At 46.7% G+C, this 12,188-nt stretch overlaps 1 protein-coding gene across 1 annotated transcript in view; it reads left to right on the top strand.

The window, feature by feature from the left end:
* Nucleotides 1-12,188, top strand: part of CRLF3 (cytokine receptor like factor 3) — a gene marked incomplete at its 3' end in the record, with an annotated part of 55,021 nt that overhangs the window by 41,439 nt on the left and 1,394 nt on the right. Inside the window, 1 exon segment of the mRNA NM_001257619.1 lies at nucleotides 10,608-10,720. Coding sequence (NP_001244548.1) covers nucleotides 10,608-10,720 — 113 coding nt within the window.

Genomic DNA, 12,188 nt, shown 5'->3' with positions numbered 1-12,188 from the left:
CAGCCTCCTGAGCAGCTGGGATTACAGGAGCCACTACCACACCCAGCTAATTTTTGTATTTTTTGTAGATACGGGGTTTCACCATGTTGCTTAGGGTGGTCTCAAACCCCTGAGCTCAAGTGATCTGCTCACCACAGCTTCCCACAGTGCTGGGATTACAGGCGTGAGCCACTGCACCTGGCCCTGATTTTTTTTTTTTTGGAAGACAGACTCTCACTCTGACGCCCAGGCTGGAGTGCAGTGGCACAATCTTGACTCACTGCAACTTCCACCTCTCAGGTTCAAGCGATTCTCCTACCTCAGCCTCCCAAGTAGCTGGGATTACAGGCGTGTGCCACCATGCCCAGCTAATTTTGTTGTTGTTGTTAGTAGAGATGGGGTTTCACCATATTGGCCAGACTGGTGTTGAACTCCTGACCTCAAGTAATCTGCCCACCTCGGCCTCCCAAAGTACTGGAATTACAGGTATGAGGCACTGCGCCCAGCCGATCTTATTTTTTAACCATATTTTTACTTTCTCTTTACCACTGCTTTTCTCTAAAAAAGAGAGAAAGCTACAAAAATTAGCTGGGTTTGGTGCTCTGCACCTGTAATCCCAGCTATTCGGGAGACCGAGGCAGAAATGGACTGAACCTGAGAGGTAGAGGTTGCAGTGAGCAGAAATCGCGCCACTGCACCTCAGCCTGGGTGACAGAGCAAGACTTCATCTGAAAAAAAAAAAGAGAGAGAGAGAAAGCCTGCCGTTACAAGTGGCATGCACCTGTAGTCCCAGCTACTTGGAAGGCTGAGGTGGAAGGATCACTTGAGCCCAGGAGGCAGAGGCTGCAGTGAGCCCAAGATTGTGCCACTGCACTCCAGCCTGGGTGACAGTGACACCCTGTCTCTAAAAAAAGAGGGAAGGTGCTTTAGGTGCTAACAGCCTTCTTTAATCCTAATAGTCTAGGAGGTAGGCTGTTACTGTCTTTCTTTTACAGAGAAAAAACGAAAGCAGAGAGACTAAGTGGCTTGTCAGGATTCAAATCCTGGCAGTCTAACTCCAGTCTGTGCTCTTAACCACTGTGTTACCTACCTCTCACTACTAACGTTAGGTGGGCAGTCAAAGGAATAATAAGGCTATTCTTCATTAACTTTTTCCTTCAAAGGACATTAAAAAGTTGATGTTGGCCGGGCGCAGTGGCTCAAGCCTGTAATCCCAGCACTTTGGGAGGCCGAGACGGGCGGATCACGAGGTCAGGAGATCGAGACCATCCTGGCTAACACGGTGAAACCCCGTCTCTACTAAAAAATACAAAAAACTAGCCGGACGAGGTGGCGGGCGCCTGTAGTCCCAGCTACTTGGGAGGCTGAGGCAGGAGAATGGCGTAAACCCGGGAGGCGGAGCTTGCAGTGAGCTGAGATCTGGCCACTGCACTCCAGCCTGGGCGACAGAGCGAGACTCCGTCTCAAAAAAAAAAAAAAAAAAAAAAAAAAGTTGATGTTCCAGTTACCTATTGTTGTGTAAGTACTTCATAATTTAGTGGCTTAGAAGAACTATAGGCATTTGTTTTGCTCAGGAAACTGCAGTTTGGGCAGAACTTGGTGAAGACAGCTCATTTCTATTTCATGTGGTATTAGGTAGAGTAGTTCAACTAGGGATGACTGTCCTCTAGTCTGCTTCAAAGATGGCTCACTCACATGGCTGGCAGATTGGTTCTGATTCTTTGTTCCTCTCCATGTGGGCGTCTCCGTGGCTGTTTGGGCTTTCTTACATCATGGTGACTGGACTCCAAGAATGAGCATGTTAAGAGATAGGAAGTATAAGATGCCAGTTTTTTTTTAACCTGGGACTGGAAACTGATTTAGTATTACTTATATCATATCCTTTTTTTTTTTTTTTTTTTTTTTTTTTTTTTTTTTTTTTTTTTTTTTTTTGAGATAGAGTCTCATTCTGCTGCCTAGGCTGGAATGCAATGGCACGATCTCGGCTCATTGCAGCCTCCACCTCTCAGGTTTACGTGGTTCTCCTGTCTCAGCCTCCTGAGTAGCTGGGATTACAGGGGCCTGCCACCATGCCCGGCTAATTTTTATATTTTTAGTAGAGATGGGGTTTCACCATGTTGGCCAGGCTGGTTTCAAACCTCTGACCTCAGGTGATCTGTCTGTGTTGGCCTCCCAAAGTGCTAGGATTACAGGTATGAGCCACCGCACCCAGTCAAAACTACTTTTTTTTGGAGATGAAGTCTTGCTTGCCCAGGCTGGAGTGCGGTGGCACGATCTGGACTCACCGCAACCTCTGCCTCCCAGGTTCAAGCGATTCTCCTGCCTCAGCCTCCTTGGGATTACAGGCGCCTGCTACCACGCCTGGCTAATTTTTGTATTTTTAGTAGAAATGGGGTTTCACCATGTTGGCCAGGCTGGTCTTGATCTCCTGACCTCATGATCCACCCACCTCCGCCTCCCAAAGTGCTGGGATTACAGGCATGAGCCACTGTACCCGGCCCAAAACTACTTTTCTAAAATGTAAGGACAGTTCTCCTGATGAACTCCAATCTTTTCTTTTTGCATGAAGCTGATTGTTTTGTACAACCCTTATTCCACTCAGGTGGTATTTATAGTACCTGCTATTGTAGGGAATGCAAAGTTTAAGAGAAAAAGAAACGCAGAACCTTTGGCTCAATAGCAAATAAGCAGTTTGTAAATGAATGTAAGAAAGATTCAGACTGCGGTGGAATATAGAAGGAAAGGTTACTTCTAGATCAACAATTGGTGAAGTCTTTATCTCAAGTAGAGCTGGAAAGTACAGTTGCTGGGGCCAGAAAAGCAGGAACCAAAGTTATGGAGGTAGAGAAAATGCATGGCTGGGCGCAGTGGCTCATGCCTGTAATCCTAGCACTTTGGGAGGCCAAGGCAGGCAGATCACGAGGTCAGGAGATCGAGACCATCCTAGCCAGCATGGTAAAACCCCGTCTCTACTAAAAATACAAAAATTAGCTGGGTATGGTGGTGCACACCTGTAATCCCAGCTATCTGGGAGGCTGAGGCAGGAGAAAGGCATGAACCCACAAGGCGGAGATTGCAGTGAGCCGAGATCGCGCCACTGTACTCCAGCCTGGCGACAGAGCGAGACTCCATCTCAAAAAAAAAAAAAAATGCAGAGAATACCAAGAACTGAGTCTGGATGGGGTTAATAGAGACAGGGAGTATAGTTGAAGAGAAACCTGGAAAAGTAGGATGTTGCCTGGTACAGTGGCTCATGCCTGTAATCCCAGCACTTTGGGAGGCTGAGGCGGGCGGATCATGAGGTCAGGAGATTGAGAACACCCTGGCTAACACGGTGAAACCCCGTCTCTACTAAAAAATAGAAAAAATTAACCAGGCATGGTGGCACGCACCTGTAGTACCAGCTACTCAGGAGGCTGAGGCAGGAGAATCGCTTGGACCCGGGAGGCGGAGGTTGCAGTGAGCTGAGATCACACCACTGCACTCCAACCTGAGCGACGCAGCAAGACTCCGTCTCTAAAAAAAAAAAAGAAAGAAAGAAAGAAAAGTAGGATGTTGTTTTGGACAGGCTGTGTATATTTCTTGTTTAATTCCTGAAGGAAATACCTCTTTTGGAGGTCACCTATGCCCACTTATAAGGGGGACATTTGATACCACATACAGAAATTATTTTTTTTTTCATTTTGCCCAGCTAAGGTGCCATGACAGAGATCATTATTTTTCCCTGACAAAAGGCTCAATAGCCTCACCAAGTAAAACTAAATCAGTTTTCATAGTTTCAAGGGTCATCCTATGTATGTGACTTCTCATGCATTCATAAGGTTAAACTATGCAAAATAATATCAGCCAGATGGATTTTTTGAGCCCTACTACGTGTCAGTTCCAAGTACTTAACTAAGTTAATGCTTGTAAATCCTTATTACAGTCTCATGAGTCAGACATGTTTTTTAGATGCGGAGACAGACATAAAACGATTAAGCAACCAGACCATGCTGCGTGGCTCAGGCCTGTAATCCTAGTGGTTTGGGAGGCCAAGATGGAAGGATTGCTTGACGCCAGGAGTTTGAGACCAGCCTGGTCTCTGTGTCTGCGCCACTACCTTGCTCCCGGCTCCTCACATAATGGGCGGGCCCATCCCCTCTGGGTCGGGCTTCCTCTGGGCCCACTCTTGGCTGGAGACCAGGGACTTGAAGGTAGTTAAGACATGTCTTGCCCTGGAGGGCTTCCCAGCATGGTAGGGGAAATGGGCATCCCACTAGTGAGACACTAGTGAGACACAGCTCCATCAGTTCTCCAAGACACTGTCTCTACAAAAAATTAAAAATTAATAACTAGGTGTGGAGGCTGCCTGTAATCCCAGCACTTCTGGAGGCCAAAGTAGGAGGATCACTTGAGCTGGGGTGTTCGAGACCAGCCTGGGCTACACAGTGAGACCTTATCTGTATTGGGAAAAAAAAAAAAAGAAAAATTTTAAAAATTGAGCAACTAGGCCGGGCGCGGTGGCACACACCTGTAATCCCAGCACTGGGAGGCCAAGGCGAGTGGATCATGAGGTCTGGAGTTTGAGACCAGCCTGGCCAGTATGGTGAAACCTCATCTCTACTAAAAATACAAAAATTAGCCAGGCGTGGTAGCGTGCGCCTGTGTAATCCCAGCTACTCCGGAGACTGAGGCAAGAGAATCGCTTGAACCCGGGAGGCAGAGGTCGCAGTTAGCTGAGATCGCGCCACTGCACTCCAGCCTGAGTGACAGAGTGAGACTCTGTCTCAAATAAAACATAAATAAATAAAAATAAACAACTTGTCTGAGGTTACACAGATCAGGAATAGTGATGCTGAGATTCAAATCTTAACCATCTGGACTGTTTGGACTCTGTTTTGACTCTGAGTGAGATGAGAGGCCATTGGAGGATACTGAGCAAATGAATGACATGATCTGACATTATGCAAGTCATTTTAGTTGCTGTGTGAAAAATAGCTTATAAAGAGGTACAGATACAGGTGGGGAGACTAGTTAGGAAGCTATGTAATAGTCTTGGTGAGACCCAATGGTGGCTCGGACCAGAATGGAGCAGTGGAAGTAATGGTAAGTGGTCGGAATTTGGGTATGTTTTTTGTTTGTTTGAGAGAGTCTCACTCTGTCACCCAGGCTGGAGTGCAGTGGCACGATCTCAGCTCACTGCAACCTCTGGGTCCTGGGTTCAAGTGATTCTCCTGCCTCACCCTCCCTAGAAACTGGGATTACAGGGATATGCCACCATGCTTGGCTAAGTTTTGTATTTTTAGTAGAGACAGGGTTTCACCATGTTGCTCAGGCTGATCTTGAACTCCTGAGCTGCCCACCTCAGCCTTCCAGAGTGGTGGAATTACAGGTAGGAGCCACTGCTTCCGATCAGAATCTGGATATGTTTGGAAGGAAGAGCTGACAGGATTTACTGACAGATTGTTTGTAGGATGTGAGAAAGAAAAGAGTCAAGTATGACCTCAGGGTTTTTGGACTAAGTAACTGGATAGATAGAATTGCCATTTACTGAGGTATATAAGGGTGGTCCTTCTTGAAATTTTGTCTGGGTAGGTGGGAAATAGTATCTCATTGTATTTGTTATTTTCCCCAGTTTTCAGTGAGGTCATAAAACTTTTCATGAATTTCTTGGCCATACTGGTTTGCATGTCTATGAATTGCCTGACTATATACTTGGCCTGTTTTTCTTTTGGATTGTTTCCCATTCATTTATTGATTGCCATATGTTACAACATGGATAAACTTTGAGGACATAATGCTAAGTGAAATAAGCCAGTCACAGAAGGACAAATACGGCATGATTCCACTTACATAAAGTATCTAAAGTAGTCAAACTCATAGAAAGAGGAAATTGAATGGTGCTTGTAAGAGGTTTATAAAATTCTCCACTTACTGATAATAGCTATATTCTGCAACATCGCATCAAATCCTTTTTTTTTTAAAGAGACAGGGTCGGCCGGGCGCGGTGGCTCAAGCCTGTAATCCCAGCACTTTGGGAGGCCGAGGCGGGTGGATCACGAGGTCAGGAGATCGAGACTATCCTGGCTAACACGGTGAAACCCCGTCTCTACTAAAAATACAAAAAAATTAGCCGGGCGTGGTAGCGGGCGCCTGTAGTCCCAGCTACTTGGGAGGCTGAGTCGGGAGAATGGCGTGAACCCAGGGGGCGGAGCTTGCAGTGAGCCGAGATCGCGCCACTGCACTCCAGCCTGGGAGACACAGCGAGACTCCGTCTCAAAAAAAAAAAAAAAAAAAAAAAAAAGAGACAGGGTCTCAGGTCGGGCGCGGTGGCTCAAGCCTGTAATCCCAGCACTTTGGGAGGCCGAGACGGGTGGATCACGAGGTCAGGAGATTGAGACCATCCTGGAGAACACGGTGAAACCCCGTCTCTACTAAAAAATACAAAAACTAGCCGGGCGAGATGGCGGGCGCCTGTAATCCCAGTTACTTGGGAGGCTGAGGCAGGAGAATGGCGTAAACCCCGGAGGCGGAGCTTGCAGTGAGCTGAGATCCGGCCACTGCACTCCAGCCCAGGTGACAGAGCGAGACTCCGTCTCAAAAAAAAACAAAAAAACAAACAAAAAAAAAGAGACAGGGTCTCGCTGTGTTGTCCAGGCTGACTTTATATATATATAATTTTTTTTTTTTTTTTTTGAGACGGAGTCTCGCTCTGTCGCCCAGGCTGGCGTGCAGTGGCGCGATCTCGGCTCACTGCAAGCTCCGCCTCCTGGGTTCCCGCCATTCTCCTGTCTCAGCCTCCCAAGTAGCTGGGACTACAGGCGCCCGCCACCTCGCCCGGCTAGTTTTTTTTTTGTATTTTTAGTAGAGACGGGGTTTCACCCTGTTAGTCAGGATGGTCTCGATCTCCTGACCTCGTGATCCACCCGTCTCGGCCTCCCAAAGTGCTGGGATTACAGGCTTGAGCCACCGCGCCCGGCCCAGGCTGACTTTAAACCCTTAGCCTCGAGTGATCCACTTCAGCCTTCTGAGTAGCTGGAACTACAGGCATGCACCACTGTGCCTAGCAAAATTCTAGACTTCTTTGAGGTCATTTTTGTCCAGATTTCTTCTCAAAATAATTGTCCAGAATATTAAAAATATAGACCCTTCTATACTTCTTTATTAATAATTTTCATAAAACAGGCTGAGATTACAGGCATGAGCCACCCCACCTGGCCTGCACATTTGAAAGAATAGCTATCAGGTTGGGCACGGTGATTCACACCTGTAATCCTAGCACTTCGGGAGCCACAATCTCAGCACTTTAGGAGGCTGAGGTGGGTGGATTGCTTGAGCCCAGGAGTTTGAAACCAACCTGGGCAGCATAGTGAGACCCCATCTCTATAAAAATTCAAAAAATTTAAAAAGAATAGCTATCTCTCCCAGTGTTTATGGACTAGCATTGTGCTGGGAAAGTCTCTGTATGATCAGTCACCTTCACCAGTCAGCCCAACTGGATGTTCTGGGGGCCTCTGAAACTTTTTTGGCAGGTATGATTTCTCTGGGCCTCTGCCTGCATTTTCTATATTCAAGAGGCTAGGTGGTTTCTTTTTCGGAAGTTTGTAATTTCTTGCTCCTTCTGGTGTCTGTCTGTAGCACTACAAGTTCTTTGGTTCTATAGCAGCAAGCTACCCCACTCTCATCTTCAGTGGCCACCAGGTATCCAAAGTAGCTGGCTCCCTCTCTGTTCAAGTCTTGTGAGAAAGCTACCAGTCCCTCAGGCAGTCTTCTGAAAAGCTAGAGAGCCTGATGCACAGTCCGGTATCTTGCTCTCCTGATACTGAAACTTCAAGTTGTGCCCCTTCTCCAGATCTTGTTGACCTCATCGAGTCATGCTGGCTGCAGCAAGCTGTAGCCCACCTCTTTTCCTTGTTCTCAGCAACCTTCAGGGATCCAAAATTTGCCAGCTCCATCAGTTCTCCAAGAGAGGCAAGACAGAAACGAGTCTCAGCCAGCCCTCTGGAGAGCCGGAACACCAGTCGCCATGCTCTGCTATTCTCCCTCCCTCCTGAGGGAGAAGTCATAAGCTCAGGTGTTCTGGCCCGGCCCTGAGTTGTGCTGGCTTGGGGGAGGGGTTAATGGGGAAAATCAAAATTATTCTTACCTGTGTCAGTTTGTTCTGTTTGGCTTTGTGCTCGTCTGGTGTCCAGCAACTTTTTTTTTTTTTTTTTTCTTTTTTTTCTTGAGACAGAGTCTCGCTCTGTTGCCCAGGCTGGAGTACAGTGGCGTGATCCTGGCTCACTGCAACCTCCGCCTCCTGGGTTCAAGTGAATCTCCTGCCTCAGCCTCCTGAGTAGCTAGGAATACAGGCGCCCACCACCACACTCAGCTGATTTTTGTATTTTCAGTAGAGACGGGGTTTCACCATATTGGCCAGGCTGATTTTGAACTCCTGACTTCAAATGATCCGCCCACCTCAGCCTCCCAAAGTGCTGGGATTACAGGCGTGAGCCACCATGCCCAGCCGGGTACTGCAACTTTTTAACTAGATTTTGGAATTCTCATGAAAGTATTTGGATTTGTATATGTTAAATCGGTGTTTCTGTGGGAGAACAAGGGCTGAGACTTCCTCTTGACGTCTTCCTCCTCCCCATAAAACTTTTTTTTTTTTTTTGAGACGGAGTCTCACTCTGTCACCCAGGTTGGAGTGCAGTGGTGTGATCTCAGCTCACTGCAACCTCCGCCTCTCGGATTCACGCCATTCTCCTGCCTCAGCCTCCCGAGTAGCTGGGACTACAGGTGCCCGCCACCACACCCGGCTAATTTTTTGTATTTTTAGTAGAGACGGGGTTTCACCATGTTGGCCAGGATGGTCTCAATCTCCGGACCTTGTGATCTGCCTGCCTCAGCCTCCCAAAGTGCTGGGATTACAGGCGTGAGCCACCGCGCCTGGCCCCTCCTCCCATACTTCTTTAGACTGCTCAGATGTGAAATAACTTCAGAAGCCTACCCAAATATTTATTATGATCCTGCATGTTTGCCATTTCACAATCAATGACATTTTGAGGCCACATTGACTATAAATAATCACATCTGTCTTTGGAAAAGCCACATTCTGTTTCACACTATTTTTTTTTTTTTTTTTCTCGCAAAGTTGGCTTTCTGGATGGAGAGAATGGTATGTCGGCAATAGGGATCTGTACATTTCCTATTTCAAGAGCACACGAATTATCAACATCTGAAATGGAAACACAAAAGGAAAAGCTTAAACTTGCCACATAGAAAGTTCTTCAAGCTTGAATAGTGTCTTCATAACCATAATGGGTTTTTTTAGGATTATAATAGTTCTTTTTAAATGCTTTATATACTTAACAAACAGTAATCAAATCATTGCAGATTCTCATATGGAAGATTTAGGCGCTGGCAGCAATAGTTACATAAATTATAATGTCAACTATGACAAATTATGTGTCTGGAGCTAGAATATAAAATAGAAATGTGCCATCATGGCTACAAATGGTTAAGAATATAGATTCTAGGCCGGGCAAGGTGGCTCACTCCTGTAATCCCCGCACTTTGGGAGGCCAAGGAGAGTGAATCACCTGAGGTCAGGAGTTCCAAGACCAGCCTGAGCAACATGGTAAAACCCCGTCTCTACTAAAAATACAAAATTAGGCCAGGCGCGGTGGCTCTAATCCCAGCACTTTGGGAGGCTGAGGCAGGCGGATCACCTGAGGTCAGGAGTTTGAGACCAGCCTGACCAACATGGTGAAACCCCGTCTTTACTAAAAATACAAAATTAGCCGGGCTTGGTGGTGCATCCGTGTAATCCCAGCTACTCAGGAGGCTGACGCAGGAGAATTGGTTGAACCCAGGGAGGCAGAGGTTGCAGTGAGCTAAGATCGTGCCATTGCACTCCAGCCTGGGTAACAAGAATAAAACTCCGTTTCGAAGATATAGATAGGTAGGTAGGTAGATAGATTGATTGATTGATTGATTCTAGAGTCAGAATGCCTGGGTTTGAGTCCTAGTTCCACCAGCCATCATCCAGGTAATTAGGGTCAAGTTATTTAGCCATTTTTAATCTTTTTTTCTTTTTGTGCCTCATTTTCCTCACCTATAAAATGGGTATGTTAAAAATAGCACCTACCAGCTGGGCGCAGTGGCTCACACCTGTAATCCCAGCACTTTGGGAGGCCGAGGTGGGGGATCACGAGGTCAGGAGTTCAAGACCAGCTTGGCCAAGATGGTGAAATCCCATCTCTATTAAAAATACTAAACTTAGCTGGGTGTGGTGGTGGGTGCCTGTAATCCTAGCTACCTGGGAGGCTGAGGCAGAGAATTGGTTGAACCCTGGAGACGGAGGTAGCAGTGAGCCAAGATCGTGCCACTGCACTTCAGGCTGGGTGACAGAGCAAGACTCCGTCTCAAAAAAAAAATAATAATAATAATAATAGTGTCTACCTCATAGGTTGCTGTGAGAATGATAGATAGATATAAAATAATTAAAACAGTGCCTAGAGTACAGCAAGAACTCAATCATGGTTGCTGTTACTATTTAGAAAAAAACAATTGTAGTGAGATTGCTCTTTTTAAGCTAGTGGCTGTTAGGTGTCATTCATGTTAGATTTTAAAAGTGTGAAATGCCCTTTCTACTTCATTTACAGAGTTGAAACTGTGGGACAGCCAGACAGGAGAGACAGCATAGGAGTGTGTGCGGAAAAGCAGGACGGATATGACTCTCTGCAGCGGGACCAAGCTGTGTGCATTAGTACAAATGGTAAGAGATAAATAACTGTCATTCTCTTGGAAATATATGAATTATTATAGTAATATATGAATCTGTTCCAGTTTCATACATTTATAGTAGGAGATGAGAAAATTTAGGTATTTTTCTTTTTTTTATTTATTTTTATTTTTTTTTATTTTGAAGTCTCACTCCATCACCCAGGCTGGAGTACAGTGGCATGATCATAGCTTGCTGCAGCCTCAAATTCTTGGGCCCAAGCCATCCTCCCTCCTCAGCCTCCTGAGTAGCCGGGACTCCAGGTGCATGCCACCGTGCCTGGCTAATTTTTTTTTTTTTTTTTAGGTGGAGTCTCGCTCTGTCGCCCAGGCTAGAGTGCAGTGGCCGGATCTCAGCTCACTGCAAGCTCCGCCTCCCGGGTTTACACCATTCTCCTGCCTCAGCCTCCCGAGTAGCTGGGATTACAGGCGCCTGCCACCTCACCCGGCTAGTTTTTTGTATTTTTTAGTAGAGACGGGGTTTCACCGTGTTAGCCAGGATGGTCTTGATCTCCTGACCTTGTGATCCACCCGTCTCGGCCTCCCAAAGTGCTGGGATTACAGGCTTGAGCCACCGCGCCCGGCCTGGCTAATTTTTTTTTATTTTTACTTTTGTAAAGATAAGTTGTTGCCCAGGTGGGTCTTGACTCCTGATTTCCAATAATCCTCCCACCTTGGCCTCCCAAAGTGTTGGGATTACAGGTGTGAGCCACCGTGGCTGGCTGAAAGTTTTGGTCTTAATGACATAATTTATGTGACTACTATGTACCAGGCATTGTTCTAAACTCTTTACAAACAATAAATCATTCAGTCTACATCCCTAGTGCTCTTTAAAAATCACCAGCCAGAGGCCGGACGTGGTGGCTCAGGCCTCTAATCCCAGCACTTTGGGAGGCTGAGGCTGACGAATCACGAGGTCAGGAGTTTGAGACCAGCCCGACCAACATAGTGAAACCCTGTCTCTACTAAAAATACAAAAAATTAGCTGGGTGTGGTGGTGTGAGCCTGTAATCCCAGCTACTCGGGAGGCTGAGGCAGGAGAATGGCGTAGACCCGGGAGGCGGAGCTTGCAGTGAGCTGAGATCCGGCCACTGCACTCCAGCCTGGGCGACAGAGCGAGACTCCATCTCCAAAAAAATAAATAAATAAATAAGTAAGAGATCGAGACCATTCTGGCCAACATGGTGAAACCCCATCTCTACTAAAAATACAAAAATTAGCTGGGCCTGGTGGCCAATACCTGTAATCCCAGAGGCTCAGGCAGGAGAATTGCTTAAACCCAGGAGTTGGAGGTTGCAGTGAGTCCAGATCATGCCACTGCACTCCAGCCTGGGCAACAAGAGTGAAACTCTACCTCCCAAAAAAAAAAAAAAAACAGTGTTGGTGAGTCAAGAATTTGGTAGAGGCCGGGCGCGGTGGCTCACGCCTGTAATCCCAGCACTTTGGGAGGCCGAGGCGGGCGG

Source organism: Macaca mulatta, chromosome 16, assembly GCF_049350105.2.
Source record: "Macaca mulatta isolate MMU2019108-1 chromosome 16, T2T-MMU8v2.0, whole genome shotgun sequence".
Taxonomy (NCBI): Eukaryota; Metazoa; Chordata; class Mammalia; order Primates; family Cercopithecidae; genus Macaca; species Macaca mulatta.
The sequence above is the reverse complement of the archived record's forward strand: the minus strand, read 5'-3'. Positions and strand labels throughout refer to the sequence as shown.